Raw genomic sequence first — 24,336 nt, forward strand, 5'->3', positions numbered from 1 at the left:
TCAGATGCTGTGTCCTGTTAGCTGTTTGGAACAGCCAGAGGGGATGCAGAGCTGTTATTACGCTGTTTGAGGATGGGGTCTTGCTTCACAGACATTGTTCATTCATTACTTGTTGGCTTTGCCAGCTCGTTCTCTGTTCCCATCTGTACCCTTCAGCTCTTCTTTGCAGTAACAAACTTTGATTCAGTGCTGCCTATGAGGAGCAACAGCAAGGTACCGATACCTCCTGGAGCTCACAGTGTATGCCTATGTGGACCTACATGGTGCATGGCCATGTACCTAAGTGCATTATGTGGTAATTGCCAGGCTCTGAGGAGGCTGGAGAGAAGGATTAGCTGTGATCTGGGAGCAGCATTAATTGCGTTAGAGCACAATTGTGTCTGAAATGATAAGCCTCCTTAAGAGGCAGTCTAAAACCTATTATTCTGAATATCAGGAACTGGAAATTCTAGGTTAATATTTCTATATTGTCAGGATGTTTCCAGTATAAAGGTGTCTGAGCAGATACCAGTTGAACACCTCCAGAATCCCATGAGGCCATTGCCTCTTCCTCTGTGGAAAAGAATAGTGAAAACGAAGATCTTTTTGAGTTTTAGTGATTGCTGGTTGTGTGTTGTTAAGTGATAAGTTGCATCTGCTGTTCTTCTGTGTTGGGACATGGCACAGAGGAGTGGATGAGACCAGAGGACATTGTCCCTGCTGTATACACAGACGAGGTGGGAAGCTATGTAAAAATAGCAACAGCTATATCTCCTGACCAGCTTCCACCAGCTTGCCATGTTTATCTATTAAGACTGAAGTGCTATAGGGGAGCCTTAAAATTGACTGTGGAGTCAGCTGGTGATTCTGATGTTACAGGGCTGTTACACAGATAGCTAATGGGCCTGAGTATAAGAGTATGCTCCAGCCACGTGTTTGTGTTAAACAAATAATTTTTAATTTTAACTGTACATCTCCTGAACAGTGCACAAGCCCCAACCTGCTCCTTAGCAGCAGCAAGTTGCTTGTCGACATTCAGAATCTGGTGACAAGAGGGGTTTTTTTGTGTCTGATGGGTCCCAGCTTGAAGCAGGGGCCAAGGCGCTTTGCCTGCTCTTTGCAACCTGTATACTCTAGCACATCGTGGCCACCTGGCTGAGTCATTACATCCCAAAGCAGTTGAAACATGAGGAAACTCGAGCAATTGTTTAAAATCAGATGCTCAAAACTACATAAATCAAGCTGCTAAATTTACAGCGTAAAACCAAACATCAATTTGACACACACTTCAGCCATGCTGTAGGTAGCATCTGTAGTCACTACTGGGTTCTCATTTCTTCTTAACCCTGATCATCACCCTATGGAAAGATTCATATTTTGTTTTACTTCTGTACCAACCAAAATGTTAAGCCTATGGGAACGTGATTGTTAAAGCCAGCTGGAAGAGCAATTGATTGTTGTCGTTGAAATACAAAAGCAACTTGTAGTACTGTTTTGGGACAAGATCTGTAGAGCTTCTCTGGAATTCCAATAGCATAGCTAGGATCGGAGTTTTTGAGCCAAAAATGGCTTGGGGTCTTTTTTTTTTTTTTTTTTCTCCAAGTAAGCTTGGGAAACAAAGATCAACATTTGACTTCAGAATGTGAAAAAAAAAAGAAGAAAAATTGATTCTTGAGAATTTCTCTCTGTGGGTATGTGGGGACTGGTCTTTCCCCTTCCCCACTTTTTCATTTAATTATGGACAAAGTCCTGTATTCAGTGAAGTCAAAATATAACTAGGACCTTTTGTTTAGATAACTTAAGGGCACACAGCTACAATTACGTTGACACATGGGTGAATAACTTTTCTAATGTGATCACACCAAGTGCTTGTATGGTGGTTTCTTTTACTTGATTAAGAGAAGTTGTGCAAAACGTCGTAAGCTTAGGAGACATGAACAAACCAGGGAGAGAATACAGGGAGTTCTGAAAGGAGGAAGACATAACTATGACTGTAAGATGACAGAAGCCAGTGGGGAGTGGTAAAATGAGAGGACTGCCACGGGAAGCTTAAGAAATTAATGTCATGCAGCTATGGATGGAGTTCGCATGGACCCAGATCTCAGATCTGATCCAATTGCATCCCAGTTCTACATAGGCTATAAATCAGTCCAGGGATTCTGGTGAATCGTGCTTTGTGCTCATGGTTTGTGATGTAACCAGCAGTTCTTGATGGAATTACAACTGCCCTGCTCACACTCACCTGCTATTTGCTCTGTATTAAGTTAACAATAGTAAATAAACTGTGTATTAGATTTCAAGCTGACCTGTTCATGCCAAATGAATTCGTCTTGCCCACAGGCTGCTCGAATTTGAAACATATGTATCCATTTAAATTCTGTTGCTTCCATACATTAAGCTACTGTTTAGATTTTTGCCTCATCAATATTCTTCACCATTTTGACCAGATGTGTAGTTTGCTGTGGGTTTGGATCAAAGTGTGCTCTGATAGTGTGTTGTGTTTTTTTTTTGTGTGTGTGTGTGTGTAAGGTGGTGGAGGAGTAGAAGTGAAGTGGACTATGGTGGCATTGTACAGCACTTACGCCTATCACCTGAAACCTACAGAAGACACTTTGTTCTTGCAAAGGCAAAACCTTCATTACAATCAAGGGAAGTTTACTTTAACTGCAGGAAAGAAGGGGGCCTTGTTTAGTGAAAATACAACTGAAGTCAGGAGAACTATTGTATGATAGCATATTTCCCATACAGCAGTATAAGTCTCATAGAACACAGAGGTTTTCAGTTTTTCCCAGACTTCTAAAGGGTGAAAGAATTTTGTATGTAAAATAGAGTTTCTCCTAAGAAGAAATTTTTGAAAAATCGTAGCCTAATATCAGACTCTAAAGAACATATTTAAGCCTCTAAATAAGTAGCCTGGGCTTTTCACAAGTGCTGAGCTCTGCCAACCCCCACTGCTCTTAGGATACAGCTTCTAAGGCTGAATGTTGTTTGACTGCATGTTCTTGCAAAGAAATACTAAGAATATGCAGTAGGTCAAAGTGGCTCCCTATCTTTGTGCGGAGATAAGGGCTGCTGTTCCTCCTAGGAAACAGTGTCTTAGAAGCGGAAGGCTGCACTTCTTATCATTCAAGTATGTGCCATAAAGGGGTAAAAATAGGGACATTGAGGATAAGAAAGCTGAAACCAAGGCACCTGCTACCCACAGAAGGAAACTTGGGAATGAAATAAGACTGAGAGTCTCTTCTGTCTTGAATACTGCAAGTCTTCACTTACAGGAGTAAATAATTTGCCTGTAAAAGCCTCTGGGATTACTGATATGATCTTGCTTGCAGGATTTAGACTCCTGACTTTACCATGCAGACCAAGTTCCGTTTACTGAGTTTTACAGAAGTTGAAAATGTCAGAGCTGACTGAGAGAATTAGATTTCAATACCTATTAAACATTTACAGGACGTCCTAAATCCCCACTGAAAATCCTTTAGTTTGTGACCTAAACAGAATTGATTAAACGGAAAAGCTGAAATAAGGTATTCAAATTGTATCACTGTTGCCAAATAATGCATAGTTCATTCAATCTCACAATATTTTAATCCAGTATTCACTTTGCCATGATATATAATGCAGGCTATTTACAATGATTGCCATTCTTTAAATGCCAGTTTTTCTTTAAAACAAGCAGCAACAACAACAACCAGCCCCATACCCTGCTCCAAACTTTGTTTGCAAGGATTTTCATTTGCATCACTAATGTACAGATTTACACGGAGCAGAAAAAGGGGGTATTCTTATTCTTAGAGGTTCTGCCTTGTATACTACCTGCAGCCACATTCTGCCACTTTCATCCCTTCGTAGTTATATATCAAAGTGGGCACACCAGCATCATCCTTATAAAGAATGGAGATTGAATCCAGTTTGGTTGGAACACAACAGGCCTTGGAAGCTTTCTTTGGGTTTTGGAGATGCACCAGAGTTCGGACAATAGCATGTTTTGTTGGGGTAACATTATCTGTTAGAGGGAAGAAGCAACCTCCTTTACACTCAAAAGCCTCATAATCTTTCGGTGCAATGATCCAGGAATCCCAGCCAATCTCTTCAAAGTTCACATGGAGGGAAGTTCTCCGGCAGTGGTTGGCTCCGATGCTTCTCTTGCTTCTGGAGGAATGCTGGTGGGGCCTAGTGATGGCCTTTTCCTCTCCCTGTTCTTCCTCTTCAGACGAAGTGTTGTTCTTTCCTAATTTTTTTAGCACACTTTCTTGTTCATGAACAATCATCTCCCGGAGCTCCACTTTGGTCTCTTTTGTTCCATTGCTGCGGTCATTGGAGAACACTATTAACAGGGGCAGATTTTTAGTGTCAGGGGTAATACTTATATCCAGCTTCCCACAAGTGAAACCACCCAGAGTCTTACTCTCTATAACAACCTCTAGCTTGTTTTTAGTCTTCAGTTTGTCTGCCCTGACCCATCTTTTCACAGCGCTGGACACTTCAAACATCTCCCAGCCACACTCCTGGATATTGTGGGAGACAAGGAAAGATTTCGTACTTTCTGGGTTTTCCCAGTGGTCACCATCTAGAACATCATAAATGACCATGTTGCCTTCCAACCTAGAGAGAGACCCAACTTCCCTGTGACAGGAGATATAAATTCTCAGTTCAGCTCTGGTGATTTCCTCATATCGTGGAATAGAGATGTTGAAGAGCAAGATGTGTTTCTGAAATGGCTTTTCTTCTGGTGAAGCTAAAGAAACAACATCTGCAATAGGAAATTAAAAGACGTGGTTACAGTGCTTCTGACTGTCCAAGTAACTTGCTTTTAAAAGAGTCAGGATGTATTTTGGGGGTAAAATAAGAGCATGGCTACCCAGCATTAAAAAAAAACCCCAAAACAAACAATACCATCTTCTGGCCAAGTTTCAAGGGCAGGGAGTGAAAAGTGGAAGTAGAGGTCCCTGGTGTTGGTAGTATTTTCACCAAGATTGCATGGTCAGGTGAGTGTGTGGAGAGGATTGTAAAGAGTCTGCCTAGAGCAAGCTGTGGATGATGCTGGTCAGTTATAAGTACATAAATAAGGCATCTGGGAAGTGTTCAGATTTAGCAATTTCCTAAAGAGATTTTTACACAAAGAATTTCTAAAAAAAGCTATGAATTTGCTACTCTTATCATCATGCAATGGGATGAACTGCTCTCCTAATACAGAGAAGTATACTACATATTTAAGTATCTCTAAGAACTAGCTGTGCAGTTGTTGTCTTCAAATAACTCTGAAAGCAGCTTGGATCACTGGGAGTTTGGGGAAACAGAAAAGTTTTTGAAAATCCTAATCTGAAGCTTCAGGGTCTGTCTAAATTAGGATTTGGTGAGAAACAGCCTTTCATGCCCAGGTCCCAGTCCGTTCCAGGCTGGACTCATTGAGCTTGTGTGTTGTTTTTTTCTTTTTTCTTGCAAAGGTATGTGCAGTAACAGCAACTCTGCCTTGGGAAAGGCAGATATTTGGCTAGAAGATCAGATTGGTAGTGTTTAAAAGTCATCACTGACTGATGTCTATTTGATGGTCAATATAAGATAATTACTCAATCATGATTGGGCTTTAGGTCAATTTTACTTGGCTAATGTTGACACTTCTTCACAGCATTTACCCACTAAAGCAGTCAGAGAGGAGAGTGAGATATGGAAACTATAATCTAGCTCATATGTTACCATTTCTTTCCATTTCAGGACTAGGGGCACTAATTCGGGAATTTGGAGTTCTCCATAGCGCAGTCACTTGTGTGTGTCTACTTTTCATAAAAACAGAAGCTTTAATTCTCCCTGTGTCATTTTTATCGCAAGGATTGCATTTACTTCTAACCTTTTTACTGCTTCTTTTGATGGAGCTGTTAAAAGTCTATGTAATGTTACACAGACAGGGATCTTGAATTTTTTTAGTTGATACAAGCTTGACTACCCATTTCCATATAGATCTTTCCATCTAAACCAGAATTTTGGGGGAGCACTGCTGTTCCTTGCTTGGATCCAGAGACACATTTCTCAGTTGGCTGCTGTGGTTTTTAAGTATGAGAAGAGCCCACCTGAAAGAAGAGCTCTCTAGCATGGTTGTCTCAATTATACATGACCAAAAGCTTGCATTCTAACATTAAAACTCCGTCCCAGATCTCTAGCTTTGAGAAACATGATTCATGTAAACCCTGTTATTCAGTGCATCATCTCAGTTGACGTGTTTCAGAAGAGAATATTGTACAGTAAAAATATCAAAGAAGAAAACTAAATGTAATTGTATTATTTTAAAAGTTGAAAGAAACTACAGAGCAAGACTACAATCCAGAATTTTCATCTGTTTTGTTTCTAAAGAATCTGTGGAAGCTAAGCACTCAATTCCCTCTGAATTTCAAAAGAATTTGAGTACCTACTGTCCATGTAGTTCTTTAAAAATTCTAGTCCACATATTTAGGACTTCTCCTACCTTCAGTACTGAAGCTCCTTACAATATTGGATGCAGGGATGGAGGACTTGTCTGCAGCATATCTGTTGTATAAATCAATCATGAACTGTGGTGGTTCTTCTTTGGTCTTCACTTGTGAGGGGACTCTTGACAAATTCAAACTCCTTAGTAAATCCGTTTTCATATTCTCCAGGAAAGATTTAAAGTTGAAATGAGTCTCATCTTCCACTTCCCCAGGATCATGAAAGTGTGCATCAGACTTTCCCATAGCTGATAACTTGTCCCAATCTTCCAAAGGCTTGCCTCTTGTCAAACAGGCAATGATGTTGAAAACAGACAGTGCAGCTAATACTCCAAAGTAATGCATCGCTTCTATATTTACTTTCTGATGGAGAGACAAGAGAACAGTGGTATTTTAGGTGATTAAAAATCTTGTTTCATTACAGACAGAGGAAAGGAGATGGAAGGCAAACAACTGGAATGCCCTTTGCAAATCACTTTCTTCTGTTCTTTTTGCAGTCTGCTTCAAACCCCAGCCTCTTGTCAGTTGTCAAGCAGATTGGTTGTACACTTGCCCTTATCAGAGTCATTGATGCCATGCTTCGGCCTCTGTTATCTAGCAAAGCTCTTAGTTAATGAAGATTCTATAAACATCTGACAAACACATGTGGCTGGTGGGAAGGACATTGTATATTGTAAAGAACCCACATTTCACTTTAGGGTCATCATTGCTTAATTATGCTCTTCTATCATTTCCTTGCCAACAGAGAGAGAGGCTTTCTTAGGGACGTAGAAGATTACACTGTTTTCATCAAGACTAGAAAATAGAGATCTAGAACAAAGTTACTCTATCAGCTATTAGTAAATAACATCTCACAAATCTTTATTACAGTCCCTTTACATGCCATCAGAAAATCCCCGATTATTTGATGGAGACCTGTGATTCTGCAAGACATGATCTCATGACAATACAAACAACCTTAAAACTTCTTTCCATTTATCAGCCAAGAGCTATTGTTTGTACACAGTGAAATATCTGGTTTTTGTCAAGTTTGCTTCATGTTGCTTTCAGGCTTGTCCATTTTCAGTTTGATTCCTTTCGTGTATGGGAATTTAGTCTTGTTTTTATAGTATCTTATGTAATATATTTCTTAGATTCTTGATGGTCAATCCAGTCCAAGAACAACCAGTCATTATTTCAGTGACCTCAAAATGAAGACAGAACTAAGCCTTCTAAGGGCACATGAAAAGTAAAAGGTCTCTGTGAAGATACAGAAGATTATCTATGAAGATACTGTTATCCATGAGAAGAATAGGCCAAGGCAAAAATACAAGACTGATAATAGAATTTCTCATGATACAGAAGAAAAAAACCTAGTTTATTTATAGACAAAAATATCACTTGCTATTTATCTTAATGAATGTGTTATGATTTAATCTAATGATACATGTGTTTTATCTGTACTATTAATGTATCATTTTTTCTAAGCACAACTCAATCCATACTGTACATGTGCCATAACGTCTGAACAGTATTATGAGCTTTTACATAAAAAAAATCTCCTTGCAAAGATGCAGACAAGATTTTGCTCTTTCTGGCCATTCTTCTCCCGTTTTCTAGCAGTGCATACACTGTTTTTAAAGTGAGACCAGGCTTCTCAAATACTCACTCACAGTTGTTCAAGTGACAACTGGGATCCAAGATTCAGGTTAATTATGTTCCTATGTTGTAAAGTCAGAAAGCATTATTCGGCATTGGTCCTAGTCTCCTGCATAGCAAGACTGTTACATTTTACTCAAGGCCTTTGTGTTTCCTACCTGTGTGCAGAGCCCAATTACTTGTGTTTGGCTAAAACACAACTTTTTAAGGGTCTCCAGAACTTATGTGAAGATGTCAAAGAATTGAAGATTTCTTCAATTTTTTTAGCACTTACTCTAAAAGGTTGTCACTTACACTTAAAATGGTGTTTCATTTATTATTTCATTGTGCCTGGCTTCCCCTTCTAGACAGGAGTTCTTGTAACTTTCTGGGGAGCTTAAGGAGCCCCACAGCACTGGCATTTTCTGTCTGTCAAAGTACGTGTACAGTGTAATCAAGTTACTTCTCAATTTGCTTTCTGATAAAATAAACAGATTGTGCTTTTTAGTCACATGTTCTAAGACATTTTCTCTGGTTTTATTTCTTTTTTGTGTCTCTTTCAGAATTTGAATATCTTTTTAAAAAGGTGAACACCGGGGCTATACATAGTTTTCTAGTGGCAGTCCACCAGTGCCACATGCAGAAATAAAATCTCCTTTCCTTATGTGGTTCACTCCTCCAGTGTGTATCTTTTCAAAGCTTTCATTAGCTCTCTTTACATAGCATCCATCACCCTGGATGCTCATACTGTGCCATAAGCCCATGATATCCACTAAAACTGGTTTAAGAGTTATGGTTTTCAAAGGTCCAGTCTTTTACTTGGTGGGAGCAGCCTCCATTCCTTGTGCCTAGGTATTAAGTTCTGCATCTGTCTACCTTAAAATGAATTTTGATTACATAAAGTGCAGCTAGATCAAGTGATCTATATAAATACCTCTCTCCTAAACACTGTGTTCTGCAAATGCTGTGGGGGTTCTTATATACAGACTTCTAGTTCATATATAAAGATGTCAAATAGTGTCAGGCCAAGTGTCAGCTTTGCAGAAACTTTACAATGAACAGCTTCATTCAGTGGCAATTCCTTTTGAAAGCTGCTCTTTGAGGTTTGGCAGTGAGACAGTTGTTAATTCATGTGATACACAAATATACTAATATTGTCCAGTGGTTTCTTTTAATTATGCAGCCTTGTGCAAGTGAATTGAAATACTCCACAAAAACCTAGGTACATTCTAGCTGTTGCTGCTACCTCTGGCAATTAAACTGTGGCCTCAAAGAATGAAATTGGATTTGTTTTAGAAAAAAATGTCCAACACTTTGCTGACTAGTATCAACTGTTTTCCTGTTTTATCTGTCTGTAATCATCCCATTTAATATATCCTCAATTCTTTTAGGTTTAGTTAGTGGAATTATCTCGACCTGCTATTTTAAGTGTTTGGCAACAGTAACTTTCTCCAGAAACTTAAACATTGAGTGAAATGGTTTATAGGATGTTCATAGAAATCAAAAGATCTGTTGGAACCAAGAGAGTAAGGGTATCAGTGTCTTCCAAGAGCAGCTGACTGCATTTGTGCCATTTCAAATGCAAAGTTTCCTTTTCTAGAGGAAGGTTAGACATCCAAATGCCAAAGACCCAGATAGTAGTAGCCACTTCTAAACAAATAGTGGTTTAAGACCTTGTTTGCATTAGAGAATTGACCAGTACAGCTAAATGCCAAATGAAATAAACTTTACTAATAAGAGAATTGTATTGCTTGTGTAGTAAGCATATGCCTTGAGAGCTATGCCACTTACAGGTATGATTTTGTTTTGTCCATGCTAAATAACATAGATATGCCAACAAACCTTTAAATGCAGACTAAACCTTTCAAGGGTTTATAGATATCCTAATGAGTATAGGAGTAGCATTTTCCCTTATGGCTATAGACCTTATAACAGATCATAGGATGGTATCTCTTTCCTAATTGCTTGCATTAGCACATCTTGGAAAGAAAGTTTGTACCCAAGGACTAATTCAAGATATAGAAAAGATTCCTCAAGGAAAACAAAATGTAATAGATGAGAACATAAACACACTAGGCTAATATGTCATTCTGTTCAGAGCTGGTGCTAAATGGAGCAAGACTAGACCTACACAAAAGGGTAGATTTTCATAGAGAACAGAAATGACAATGACTTAAGATACTTTGAAAAGTTTTATGCTTATGGCTGTTCCACAGGAATAAACGATGAATTTCTGAGACCTTTTTAATTTTTCTTTATGCATTAGCATTACTTTGTCAACTGTAGTTGAGTTTCTCGTGATTTATAAAAAGCCAAGTCCCTACATTTTTAAGGGAGATCTTTAACAGCAACAATATACAAAAGTTTGTCCTAGTAGTTCTAGTGTAAATCACTGTAGTACTTTGGGAGAAGAAGAAATGCCTAGCTGGATCCATGATCTTTTGGCTGTCATAACTGGCAGTCACTACAAGGTGCTTTAGAACTATCTATCTGCTTCTTACTGAGAGCTGTTTAGGAGGAAGTAGCAAGAACTGCTGTGAGAGGCACCTTGCAGACACTCCCATGCACACTGAATCTTGCTTTTATGTAGGTTAGCAGGAAGTACCATGTTCAACACACCTCTGTTGTCTGGGAATCTGCACCACGTGAATATGGAATTTTGGTGGCAGAAGTTAACTAGCACCTTAGCAGGATAGCAGCCTTCCAGTTAGTCATTCATCTGAAGGTAGCGTGTGTAGCATCCTTCCCTTAAACAATAAAACTCTTAATAGGATAAGATAATGCAGAAGGTTAGACTGTCTCTTGAGGAGGAAACACTCCATATCTTGCACTCTGTGCTACCTCACAGACTTCAGAAGTTTGTTCTGCTCCTGGTCTGCCTATGCTACTGTACAGCAGGTGATGGAAAATGGAATATGTGGCAAGTGTGTCCTGGCACACAGGGACACTGAGAAAGAGGACTGACAGGCACAGTGATGAAACATCAGCTCTTAAAGGAGTGCTGCAGTTACAAGGGCTACCATGAATGTATTGAGAGAGGATTGTACAGGAGTTAGAGGGATGCAGAGACTCTGTTTCTATAAAGACTTCTAACAGAACCACTGCCAAATATTGTGTCCCATTTTGATGTTCATTGTTGGAAAAGAAAGTTAATGAAAGTTCTGGAAAGTGTTCAGAAAAGAGCTGTGAGAAATTGTTTTGAGGCTTAGAATAAGAAATCAAAGTACCTATTTAAATCTTAGCCAAAATGTAACTTGACCCTGCTCTATATACTAAAAATACACAGTGAAAGTATTTTGGATAATAGATAAAAGGGATCTAATAAAATAGGTTACAGTAAGATCCAGTGCATTGAAGCTAAAGCTCAACAAATTCAGACTAGGATTAAGCCACTGCATTTGAACAAAGCACTAACGTTTGGAACAACTACTTGTAGTCCAGTAGAGATATTCTATCACATGAAATCTTTAAAGCCAAATTTATGCATGTTTTTCAAAGACATTCCCAAGCTCAAAACAGAAGTTCCATAATGCATGGTGCAGAAACTACTGGGCAAGGTTCTTTAATCTGTGCTATGCAGGAGGTCGGCCTAGATGATCGTAGTATTTTCTTCTGTCTTTAATCTATTGAGGTGCATTATGACAAGCTTAACATGTATTTACATGTTTCCATCTAATTAACAGAATGTAACAGAGTGCATTTATAGAAAGACAATTCAACTATTTTTAGATACTACTGTACCTTTAATTTATTAGCTTTTGTTAAAAGCATGTAACAATCTAGAGGATATAAAGTATAATTTACAAAAATATAAATCTTGGTTATTTTATTTTTAGTGTTTCAACATATTACTGTATAGTATGTGTTACTCAGAGAATATGTTTAACAACCTGAAATCATCCAGCAAACCAAAAGTGTGGGATATTACATATTTCTTTTGTCGAACAAATTATATATTAGGGAAGGGTAACCAAAAATGGCTATATTAACATACTGTTTATATGAAAGCTTATGCAGTGCACTATACTTGCATCCTGAAAAAAATATACATTTTAAGCCCTTTATTACAGCACTTTTTCAGTATAAATATGCAGATTAAGAGTATGAGTGTTTTAGGCAAAAAGTTTTGATTTGTGTACAAAAGTGATATTCTAAAATAAGCCTGCCTTTGCAAGTTCACTTCCCATCTTCTTGGTTAACTGAAGAGATAAAATAGTCAGAAAAATAGCATATAAAAACACATTTTAGTCCTTTGATTATGGAAAACTTTAGACTTAATTTCTCACTAAACACCAGGTGTCTTGGCTAGGTGGGTTAGGAAGATATTTGTAAATGTATTGAATTCCCGGAAGATGAATATGAAAGACGAATGATGACAGTAAGACATTTCCTTCCAGGTGAGCATGTGTATCATTTTAGTCTCTCTGCATGCTTTCTGTAGAGGCATTGTAGGCTTGCATTCAGTCATCAACACAAATGGATTCATTTCCCATTTACAACTTTCCCAGTGTAGTCGGGCAGGATGCGTGGGTCTCGTTAAAGATGTGTTTGTATGAACTTATCGGCAGGCACAAGTTTCAACCGACATGTTAGGATATACCTTTAAAACAACGTTTTTGTTCTCATCTAAGAACAGGACACTGAGTGAGCTCATTTTGTCAGGAACGCAGCAGGGTTCTGGGATGCCGGGAATGATTCCTACTGCTTTTACGATGCTCTGGATTGTAGCATGATTTGATGGACGGACAATCTGGAACAGAGAAGGAAATGGTCATCACTTCATTTATGTGCAGTCACTTTCCCAGATGGACTAAGAAAATGACAACAATTAGGTTTTTTTGTTTCTCAAAAAAGTGAATATATGTGATTGAGTCATAGGGCCATGCAGCATAGTCAGTACCTCACACTTCCAGCTTTCCTGCGCAGGGTGTATCCAACAGATATTTTGTGTTCCTTATGCTGCCTTCATAAATACCAGAGGAGGGCACTGGTGGCACAGCCAGCAGTCAGTAGCCTGAAGAAAGAATGTCCCTGACTGCACCTACTAGATGCTGGAGGCAGGCATGCAGGAGAAAATGACTAAGGTGGGGCACACTTCTCAGTCATAAGATGTTATCTTTTGCTTTCTTAACCTCCTGTCTGACTTGGAAAATTGGCTACTGTAAGTATTTCCAAAATAACTATCCCTATGTTCCAGTAGTATTTCTCCTCATGTATGCTAACCTGGAATTAGTTACTTTTTCCTGGAGTAATTACGCTGTTTTAAAAGAGCAGAGTGGTCCAGAAGTAGTGTCCACAGGGGGGAGTTAGTCTAGTATAGTCAAACAACCCGACAGAGCCTTTCTGATCATAACCCCATGACAAACAAATCCTTCATACCTGTAGTCTTTGTCTGCTTCCCTCTGCCTTCCTCACCAGGCTTTTCTTCCCCCCCCCCCCCGAGCTAGCCTCAAAGTGAGAGAAGAAAACAAAGGGCTAGGAGAGCAGGAAAAGTATGAAGTGAGATTTCACAGAAGCTTTACATCTATATACTGTTTTGGGTACTGAGCCACAATTTTATTTCTACTATTGATTTTTGGATGCAGTAAACAACACAAGGAAAAATATTTGAGAAGAGGAGGCAGCCATTAGGCATAACAGCAGTGAGACTACGAAAACGAGAAAGTTATGTAAATAGTATACTGTTTAGTAGTTAAATGTAACTTTTTTTTTTTTTTAGCCTTTATTCACAAGCTACACTTGACCTTTGCAGTCTAAGCAACTGAATAGTACTAAACAGTTGTCACCACTTCTGTTGCTTGAGGTACATACAGTCAAGCACAGGTTTACCGGTGACGGAGTGACAGCCTTTCTTTGTATTGCCTCAGCATAGCATGGAATGCATGTGCTCCAGTTACATGAGGCAGTAGTATGGCATGCAACCCACCACTGAGGCTGAAGCTTTAGTGACTCCCGTTCAGTTGTCATGCTTGAATACTGTCCCAGCAAATGAGTACAGTAGCAGCAGGAAAATTGTGTTAGTTATATCAGGCTTTTTGCTACAGTTCCACGAGTTTTCTGCACAGATCTGGTATATGGGGCACATGAAATCTTGCATCACTGTTGGTACATAGCTGTATATCAGGTGGAAAATGACATCTGTGGGACAACAAATATGGACTTTGCACACCTCTACATGGAAGCAGATACTTCAAGTGAGAAGAATTAATGTCTCCTATATCTTCTCTATTTTTCAAATAATAATTGAATATATGCAAAACATGATTTTTCATTTCAACATTAAAAGTTATGTAGTCCATGGCTATAACAAAGGAGCTATTTTTTAGGATAATTCAGTTTTGATACATTTGCTTTAAGTGTAACATATCAGCAAATCAGATCCAAACCTTAATTGCTAGTAAGGCTTTCAGATGTTCCTTGACTAAAGCAACCTCATTTTAGCCATTACAAGGAGGAACTGTGACATTTGTCCTTGATCCTTAAGGGCTTCAAGACAGCATCCCTATAGCCAAGTCCCAACAAGTGACCAATCCTGGAAAGTGCCTTTCTGTAATTAGCATATGTTGGCATAATTAGCAACAGCTTGCTCATGCCACCCTTCATCTTTAGATTTCAAAGCTGTCCACAAACAAGCAGCAGTGGATTAGTCTCACAGCTGCTATGTGAAGTAGAAATAAGCTTCTACACACATTGGCCATGTCAGGAAATCTGGACAACAAGAGAGAGACAGAAGTAGCTTTTGTATGTTTAAACAACTGCAGAGTTTAGAACTTCAAAGAACTAGAGCTTCTAGAATCAAGTTCTTTCTTTAACCTTTATGAAGAACCTCCTGAAGTGTTCTTAGCAGCTTTATTATTTCGTATTGTTATTTGAAACAGTCACAGATCCTAATGTGCTACTGAAACAGAATTTGTTGCCCTCATGGAGTGGATAGCCATCATTGCCCTCAGTGCCAGTTACTGACTTACAGGATTCCTGGGTATGAACCTGCAGAAGATCCTACTAGGATCTTCTCCAGCTGTGCAGTCTCTAATATCTGCAAGGAACAAACAGATGTGAGCAAAGTCTAGCGTAAGCAGCTGTCTACCAAGACAACAGCACTAATTAGGTTTCTAATGCCTGCAAGTATATACACTATGCACAAAAATGCTTATAGAGAAAAATGCTTATTATTGACTATTACTCTGTACAGAACCTGGCTGCCTGAGCCCTACATCCACAGCAGAGCCAGACAGCACACCCATTCCACATCCAGCCAGGCTCCAAATTTTCCAACCCTTCTGGAAACCTGGCATGAGTGTTCAGTGATCATGGGCTAGGCCTCACATTAGCCTTTGTACCGATGTGCTAAAGTGGAAAGCTTGAAATAATGAGTTGAACACCCAGTAGTGATGGCACTGAGGAAGTGCTAACATTTTAAATGCTGGCTACTAAGTCATATACAGCAGGCCATGTTTTGCTCTTACTTAACCTCTAGGACAATCCTAGCTCAGGAACATTTTGGGCCTCAGAAAATAGAAGGATGGTAATGTAGCCAAAAAGCAATTTAACAGCAGGTTTGAAATACATTAGACCCTCCCCTTCTGTGTGGCTTACACCCCTTTTAAAGTCTGTTTTATCATTAATTTCCCCCTCAAAAAACACCCCTCCCCATCTTAATAAGTAATACTTCTTAGCTTCAGGAAAATTTTTGGCACCAAGGTGCTAGTGCAGCCACACTAATTTGTCTAGAAAACAAGTATCAAAATGAGTACTAAAGTAAGTGGTTTTGATTTACAAGGGAATCTTAATTATATAGCAAGTAATATTTCTAGATAAGACTTTAAATAAGTCATCAATATAAGCTTATTTAACTATTCCAGCTAGAAATGGATCCACTCTCTTTTGATTCTGCCAGCCTTTGTGTCAGGCTGTTTTGCTCACAAGAAGCCAGATATGTTAAATGTATACTTTTTTTTTTTTTTTTTTTTTGCTTTGGTATGTATGAATGGTGCATTAGACTGTGGGTCTATGGTTGAGGACCCATATTCTCGGTCTTTGTTTTGTTTTGGATAAGTTAAATGGTGATTGTGTTGCATGACCTATTTATACTACACAAAAAAAATGAAGTTGTATGTGAGCCTGTGCAAGCTTTAATTTTTACCAGACCACTTATCAATTCATGTATACATGGTTCAGCATTGGCCAGCTACACAAGAATATGTGGTCAGATTTGTACACCCTATCATGATGTCTGGATTTCCAGTGTTCCTGGACTTAAACTAGCCTGCATATCTACTCTTCCTGAAATCATACTACTCATTTCAACACAAACATACACCAGTCTCCCTGTATGTAAAGTAGGGCAGATTCCTGTCTCGGAGCTGAAATTCTCTCATGTAAAACACTACCCAATATTTATGTGCTGAGTGACCACATGCAAAAATGTCAGTAGAATAAATAATCAGGCCACTTGTAGGTAGAATTGCAAAATAATTACAGTTTCTAAACGTGCAGGTTATGCAGTGCTTCAAATCCTCCACTCCCCCATTACTTGAAAACCCTATAAAATGCTGATAATTCTTGTGCTACATAGGATTGCCAAAATTTCTACTTCTTGCTATAGAGCAAGTGAGTGGGAGTGGGCCAAATCGAAATTCTATTGGAGCAGGAGTTCATGTTTGCCTCTCTATTAGCAAATTTCATATTGCTTCTATAGGAGGAATTTAGTATGCTAGCTTTAGTGTGTTACAGACACATTATGTGGCATTTCCAGCCACATAAGGTAAATCAACTTTTTTGTTCCAGCAGGATTGTCTTAATTTTAAGAATTTAGTAAATTAAAAAAGCACCAGAGAATTTTGAGACAAATATCAGCTTAACTAGCATTCTTATTTTCAGAGTGACAAACAGTTTCTTGAAGTTAGAAATACCTCAGTGTCACTGCTCTGCATTTTTCTCCTAAGGTATTACCAGGGGAATTCAGAAATACCCTGACACAGTAGCTTGTTTTATTATTAGCATATAATACTTTATACTTCTGCTACCACAACAGAGTAGTTTGATGATTTAGTGTGTGTAACCATATTTTAATAAGCTGCATAAGTCTTTATGTTATGGTTTCAAGATGTAAGATGAGAAATTGTAAGATAAACCTGAGACATTTTTCGTATTCTTCAGATTACATTTAAAGATAACTTGGAATCTTTTTGTACACTGATGAATAAGTTGATGGAAATGATATTGCTTAAATTACTTAGGCTGAACAAGGCAACAGAACACAATGAAAAAGGTAAAAATCTAAAGGAAAATCTAGCTAAAGAAGTAGTTGGATAGGCAGAACAGTAGATCTACTGTTTGCAAGCTAACAACAAAAAGGCATACTACCTTGGGCATTGGAAATTCACATGCCCCTGCACAGTAGTAGGCATCAAATGATTTGGGAGATATGATCCATTCATTCCAGCCAATATCAGCAAAGTCAACTTTCATGTATCTTCTTGAACAAATCCTTGGCTCGTTCCATTGTTTTCGCCTTGCTTTCTTCATTGTTTTCTCATCGAAGTTTAGCACCTGAGACTTTGTAAGTGTTTCTGTATTTTCTTGCCCTTTTCTCCTTCGGTCTTTGCGTGAGGCTTTTGGTTTCAAGGACTTGTAGGCATTCTCCCATATATCATGTTTGTTATATTTATTGTTGTTATAATCTACTTCTGGCAACTCATTGTTCTGAATAGAGCTAGAGAGGTATGTATCCCTCCTCACTCGGGTATCAGTAGAAGCATTAGGGGATAGATTTGGGTCCCCATCATTGGAAGGGAATGGATCATAACGCTGTAGGGTGACTGCCACACTGTTAGGTTCAGAGATTGCAAGATCATTGGCATAAACTAGTATATAAGGTAAATGACTGGCAACCTGTTCAGGGAAGCCCTGGTGTTTCTCCCCAGAATCAAGCTCGACGCAGAGAATAAGCTCTCCAGCCTGTTTTGATTCTTTTATGATGTGTGAAATGTCCTTTGCGTGCCAAGCCCCTCGCCTTTGAAGAAACACGGTGATGTTCCCTTTCACTAGTCCATAGGCAGAGTTCTGGTGAATGCTTTGGAAAATGAGGTTGAGCCGCAGGATCAGAGGCAGGTGAAGGAGGCGGCAGGATGAGTTCTTGGACCGCTTACAAAACACTTCCCGGTGCCGAGGGCGTTTGTCAGCATAGAAGTGAAAAGTGGCAGCAAGAATCATCTCTGAATCCTGCATGGATGTCAGATTGAAGCAGTACAAGGGCTTCTGGGCCAAGAATTCTGCAAGAGAGCAAGGAAAATAGGGATAAATATCTGAGACCAAAAATGGTAGTCAAACCTTTATTCCTATATAAGTGGATTAACAAATTTTGCTTTGCACTTACCCACTCCAAATCAATTAGTATAGTGAGCTTGTCACTTCAGCTTAAAACTATGGTGAATAAGAGGAGGAAAAAACCCTAACAATATTTAACAGCAGTATTACAATAATATCTGGACTGTTTGACACACTGGGCACCTTTTGCATACATGAGGGGTAAAATTCTTCCCAGAGATTTTCAGTTTCAGACTGCCTTTCATTCCAGGTGGGCAAGAAAAGCGATCCTTGCTTGTATTTCATTTATAACAAAGTCAGGCTCAGAGAAGCTATCAGATTTGCCCATGGCAGAGGTCAGAACAGTACCTTACTCAATATACTAGCTGAAAACCAGGTTTACAGTTAATATTCAAGATGGTCTAATCTAAAGCTGACTGCAAAGATTCCTGAAAGATCTCTGGGTGCTAACTCTGTGGGCAACAGCATATGAAGCTCATCATCCGTACACTGTGCACAAGAGACATTTCACAAGCGGGCTGGAAGTAGGCAGTGCGACACATTTGGAGGGCCATTACTCTTACAAGCAATCCTCTTTTCCAGTGTACATCATGTAGGAGCTTTGTTTAAAGCACTGTAAAACCTACTTGGTTTCTAAGACTTGTGTTTTGATCTGCTTGAAGTTAGTGACAACTACGGTTGAATAGGAGCTGACTCTCAAAATTCAAACTCCATTTGACATAGCTTCTTTGTAGCTAGTTGAACAATTTGTTCTCAGGTTACATCTCTACCCTCCTCTCAAGGAAGAGGAGCAATTGTACACTAATAACTCTTTACACCATGTTTATTTTAACAGTAGAAACCTCTCTTAGTGTGTTACAATGTAATCCCAGAATCAAAAGACCATGCCATCACAGTCTATCATTGTGAAAAGTTGCTTGTTGCTTTTTTTTTTTTTTTGCTAGCTCAAGAGTATACAGGAAAGTGGTGGCAGAACCAAGAAGTGATTCCTGTTTTCCCAAGCTCAGACTAGTACTTAGAATGCATCAAAGGACTGCAGTGGGTAACTTGGCATCTTTAGGTAACCCAAGCAGACAAACCCCCTGGCAGCCCTTTTTGACATACCTGGAAATTCTCTGGCAGCAGGGAGGAAAAAAACAAAAAACAAACAAAAACCAACAAACAACAAACCCAACACCCAGTCTTCCCAGAAACACTTAGGTTTCTTTTTCAATGCACTGTGGATGATGAGCCACAGAAATTTTAGCAACAACAGAAAGGCAGTACTGTTAACTGGCACCTGTCAGAATGTTCTTCCTTTTAAGCACAGTTTCATTTGAAAGATAGAAATTAATAGTGCTACATCTCACTAAATTGGTGCTTTCTGGCTTCCAGTTCATGCTGGATAGAACCATCATTTGGACTAAACCACAGCAGGTTAGGATGTTCATTAATTCCAGGCCCACATGGAGAGTCTGAAAGTGCAAGAACACCAGGTTGTTATTAATGTTTGTTCATTTTAGAAGGCATATTTTTTAAAAAAGAAGTCTAGCCTCTCCCCACCTGAGCTGTGTACAGTTGAAATTTTTAGTATTTTTTTTAGTAGTAGAACGCTCCTAGCACCATCAGTTCTATAGATATGACTGTGAAGCATATGCATCGCTGGGATAAAGGCGTTTCAAACACCAGAGTCCCAGGGTTTCAGATGGGAAGGTAACTTGTGATGATAGCTCAGAGAAAGGGCGTTTCAATTCATCTAAACTAATTCTCCATTCTAGTGTGAAACAAACCCTTCAAAAGTCAAAATTCTTTGTAGAACAGAATAAGAATCTGTGAATCTGCAGCTACTGAAAAGCCAGAAGCCTGGAAGTACAGGCTTTTTAGGAGTTGAGGAGACTTGAGTTTTGGATGGAGCATAGTCTTATTTATCATATTGCATCAAATCACTCAGGCTTTTACCAACCTGTCAACAAAGCATTGTTACATTTTCCAGGTCTACTCTGAGCTGAACTGTACTAGCTGTATACATTAAAGCTGTTAATATTTTACTGATTCTATCTACCTCTGATCACTGTAGACAGCTTCAAGTTAGGAACACAGGCAAGATGTGTGGCTGATACATGCAAGAGATTGGTAGAGGAAAAAAAAGGCAAGTGGCCAAGGAAAGAAAATATTAGCCTTTAATACATAATCCACATAGGAGAATGTTGTGTTGCAGTAAGTGAAGATTAGCAAAACAGATTTACATGGTATTTCTGATAACACATTTGTGAGAAAGAAATATGCAGAAAACACCATTTAAAAGCTATGAAATTATGTTAAAGCAAGGCTCTAGAGGCCAGAATTACTGTTCCCTGGGTAATCTTGATTTGGTGTTCTTGCACATATGTATTATGAGATAGTCTTACTTAAATGGCTGCTATTCTGTACTATTCACCAAGGCCTTTGCTTCATTTAGCACAGAGTGTGAATGGTGTTCAGGGAACGAGCTTGAGATGCAAGAGTCAATTTATGGGGAAGTTTCATGGCTTAGGCAGCAGATTGCTGCCATGAAGACTAAATCCCCCCAATCTCAGCAACCTAGGTGAAGTTGGACAATAACTTAGTATCTCACATTTGGTCACAAACCACTTACAACTCGACTGTGTAACTAACTACAGTCAATTGGTGCTGTTTTCTAAAGCTACAGAGTTCCCTGAAAACTGCAAAGTGCCTGAAGAAAAAAAGAACTTGAGAAATTAGTTCATAGGCTCTTTCTCAGCTCCTTATCAGAGAAATAATGAACTCCTGTGAACACACATAGAGGTGAGCTGAGAAGAGGTCGTCAGATGTTTGTGAAGCACTCTTCCTGAAGTGATAAGTACTGCTAGAGGAACATGAAGTTGTATTTGGAACATAAGCAAATAGCACATGTATATATATAGCAAGTGCCTCACATTGAATATGGAGAAATATTACATACTCAATAACCCAGTCAACACTATCTATAAGGGCTATGTAGGGTGGCAATACCATTGTGAAGTTGAGGAGACCTCAATAATGCATATGACAAAGGAGCAAACTAAGTCTGGACTGACATTTTGCACCTTTGGAGCCCCCATCTTGACAGCCGTAACTAACACTGGTGCTTGAGCGTCCGCTAACAAACAGCCTTAAGCTTAGGAACAGAAGGTTACAGATTTTCTGAAAGGCACATTTTTTTTTTTTTAAAAAAAAGGAGAGAGAGAAAGAAGTAAGTCCGTTGCCTGCGATAATGAAAAGGAAATTATTATAGGTGTAGTCTGTTTTGCTTATCTCAGTAGGATCAGAATTATCATCCATTTTTTATAAAGAACGGGCATTCTACATATCTTGTTAGAAAAACATGCCAATTTCTTCTTTCAGAAGAAAATGCTAGAATTTCTTGGAGGAGACAAAGAAAAACACACTGCCAGATAAGGTTTTTCTCCCCTCCCTCATCTTGTGTCATTCTACGGTTCATTTCAGACTGTTCATCACTAGGTTGATGAATTACAAAGAAATACAATTTATTGTCCTAACAAAGGAACATTGCAGAGGAGGTTCTGCTTTCGTGCCATGTTACTGGGGAGAGATGTGATCCAGTAGAGAAGGTACACAGATGGGACACAGGAGACAGGAGTTGTGGACATAGGTGTGCTTTATTTCCATTGCGTGGAAAGACAAGTTACTTCCAAGCATCTCTGCCTTGGTTTCATGATATGACAGATGAGCAAAATAATATTGATTTGTAATTGTTCAGTACAGTCTGTCTGTGGGTAGAAAATGCTGCTATTTTAGTGTTTTAAACCACTTAGATCCAAGTAACTTGTTCAGCAGATTAATTGAAAAATGAAGAAAAAGAATATAGTGCAATCCTTGCATTCTTCCCAAATCACTCTTGTGGTCCAGGGCCTTGGGTAGCAGCCAGGCTCAGCTGCTCAGTTCATAGAAAAATAAAAGTGATAACAGGAGGTCATGGAATAACCATCCACAGTGGAAGTTCCTTCCTAACCCCTGTTAGTTAGCAGCTGCTAGCTAATGATCTGGAGCATGATGATTTATTTCTCTCCCAAATGTCTGTGATTGCTTTACATCCTAACTCCTAGATTTCTAGACTTTTTCATTATCCAGTTACCCTTCCATGGGATCTCCTCCTCCTTGAATACAATTACTTTTTAATATTGCATTTGACATAGGATAGAAATTAAGTTGGGGTGCACTAGAGAATATGAGTTATTGTGCAATATTGTAGTTACCGTTCCCTAAAACACTGTATGCTGCATTGTATTCTATACATGAGACTTCTAAATGTAGGAGAAATAGATTAAAACTCGCAAAAGCAAATTTTGAATTCATCTATCAGATGTCCCTATAAAAAAAAAAAAAAAAGAATATTTCTGGACTGTAACAAAAATTATATTCTAGAAACTGATGTAATTCTTATTTTAAGAGCTAAGATCTTAGTTATAGTCTGAAGAGTTAACCAAGAAGGAAGATATTTTCCAGAAAAGATATTTTGGGTTTCCTTGGCAAAGGATAACAAATTTAAAGGGTATTAACTACGCAAACCTCCTCTTTATTACTTTGAGGTAAGACTGGGATAATGAAAGCGTCGTTTTGACACAGTATATATGTTCTTCCACCCTTATAATCAAGCCAAGTAAAGCTGGGGAGAGGGAGGTCAGACCTCCCTTCTCAGGTTTAGGCAGCGCAGTGAAGTTCAGACCCCGAGCAGTTTTAGGCGGTCCCGCAGGCGGCACTCTTCCTAACAGAGACTTGAGAGCCTGCGAGAGGAGCCGGGGGAGAGGACCTGCGGCTGGAGCACTCGCTACTAGTTGTATGCTCCGAGTATCTCTGAAAAAATCTTCCGACCCAGTGCGACGTGCACTGGGAACAGCGCTTCTTTTGCCGATGGTTTGCATCCACCGCAACGGAGGCTTTCTGAAGGGAGACACCTTGTTGCAGATCCTCTCGGGGGAGGGGAGGGAGCCGGGGGAGGTGGGAAGCCGCCGGCAGAGCGGAGGGGAGACACCCTGTCCGTGTAGTTAGCACGGGTCCCCCCGGTATTCACCCAGCGGGGCACCCCCCGCAGTCACTGACAACCTCGGCGCAAACCCGTCACTTTAAAGGGAAAGAGGAGCGAGGAGGCTCCGGCGGCGGCCCCGCGCCCGGCCCGTCTTACCTGGCTTGGCTTTGAAGCTGCGGACCGTGTTGCCGTCGCCGGGCCGGCTCCCTTCCCGGTTGTACTTCTCGTAGAGCTTAAGCATGTGGACAGCTACCATGTCCTGAGCGATGCCGCCCAGCGCAGGGGGCGGCGAAGAGCCCCCGCGGGGGTCGCGGCCGGGGGAGGACGAGTCCCGGGCGGCCGGCGGCTCGACGGGGCAGGCGGGCTGGCTGCCGGCGCCCTCCCCCGCAGGCGAGTGGCAGCCCCCATGGCCCAGGGCCCACAGCAGGAGGCAGCAGGTCAGGCGGCCGGCCATCGGGGGGATGCTGCGCGGCGGCCGGGCGCGGAGCGGCGGCGGCTTGGTCGCTGCCTGCGTCTGGGTCTCCCGGTTGGCCCTGCCGCACCGGGGCGAGGGGGCGGCGGGGCCGGGGAGGGAGGAGGAAGGGTGGGGGCGGCCCCCCCCGCCGCCGCTGATGCCGCCTCCGCCGGGCCAATCCCCGGGCCCGGGGGTGAGGAGCTGCGGCCCGGGGGCGGCGGAGCGGGACTGCGGCGGGGAGCGGGGGCAGCGCCAGGGGTCCGGGTGCGGGGGAACTCGCGGGAGGGGACGCTACATTCCTCCAACGTGGGGCTTCCCCGCTCTTTAAAGCGTAGCGAGGAAAGGATCTAAATTAATTATCGCACAGCCGCTGATTGGAGACACATGTCACCGCCGTGGCAGCGAGCGCTGCGGCAGGACGGCACCTTGGCGGCCTGCGCCAGCGAGGGAAGGGGGGACGTGAAAATAATTTCTAAAAGATAGAAGCAAAT

The 24,336-nt window shown here is 40.4% G+C and overlaps 2 protein-coding genes across 2 annotated transcripts; both read right to left on the minus strand.

Moving 5' to 3' along the window:
* Window positions 1-3,791: 3,791 nt before the first annotated feature.
* Window positions 3,792-6,785, minus strand: GDF2 (growth differentiation factor 2). Its single transcript, XM_009465750.2, has 2 exons — window positions 6,440-6,785; window positions 3,792-4,732 (listed from the first exon to the last, which is right to left on the minus strand). The coding sequence occupies exons 1-2, from the start codon at window positions 6,783-6,785 to the stop codon at window positions 3,792-3,794; spliced, it is 1,287 nt and encodes a 428-aa protein (XP_009464025.1).
* Window positions 6,786-11,879: 5,094 nt separating this feature from the next.
* GDF10 (growth differentiation factor 10) lies at window positions 11,880-23,904 on the minus strand. The gene is made up of 3 exons (XM_009466637.2): window positions 23,548-23,904; window positions 17,424-18,331; window positions 11,880-12,807 (listed from the first exon to the last, which is right to left on the minus strand). The coding sequence occupies exons 1-3, from the start codon at window positions 23,843-23,845 to the stop codon at window positions 12,616-12,618; spliced, it is 1,398 nt and encodes a 465-aa protein (XP_009464912.2). The 5' UTR covers window positions 23,846-23,904; the 3' UTR covers window positions 11,880-12,615.
* Window positions 23,905-24,336: the final 432 nt, after the last annotated feature.

This window comes from Nipponia nippon, unplaced genomic scaffold (assembly GCF_047370975.1).
Source record: "Nipponia nippon isolate SJK-2023a ecotype South Korea unplaced genomic scaffold, ASM4737097v1 scaffold_3, whole genome shotgun sequence".
NCBI lineage: Eukaryota > Metazoa > Chordata > Aves > Pelecaniformes > Threskiornithidae > Nipponia > Nipponia nippon.

What these genes read in the sequence shown, in the direction of transcription:
- GDF2 (XM_009465750.2), bottom strand. Translation starts at nt 6,785, where the DNA reads ATGCATTACTTTGGAGTATTAGCTGCACTGTCTGTTTTCAACATCATT. An exon ending in AAGGAGCTTCAGTACTGAAG is followed by an intron (nt 4,733 to 6,439) that starts GTAGGAGAAGTC and finishes TTCCTATTGCAG; the next exon opens with ATGTTGTTTCTTTAGCTTCA.
- GDF10 (XM_009466637.2), bottom strand. Translation starts at nt 23,845, where the DNA reads ATGGCCGGCCGCCTGACCTGCTGCCTCCTGCTGTGGGCCCTGGGCCAT. An exon ending in CAGCTTCAAAGCCAAGCCAG is followed by an intron (nt 18,332 to 23,547) that starts GTAAGACGGGCC and finishes GCTCTCTTGCAG; the next exon opens with AATTCTTGGCCCAGAAGCCC. An exon ending in GTGAATTTCCAATGCCCAAG is followed by an intron (nt 12,808 to 17,423) that starts GTAGTATGCCTT and finishes TCTCTGTTCCAG; the next exon opens with ATTGTCCGTCCATCAAATCA.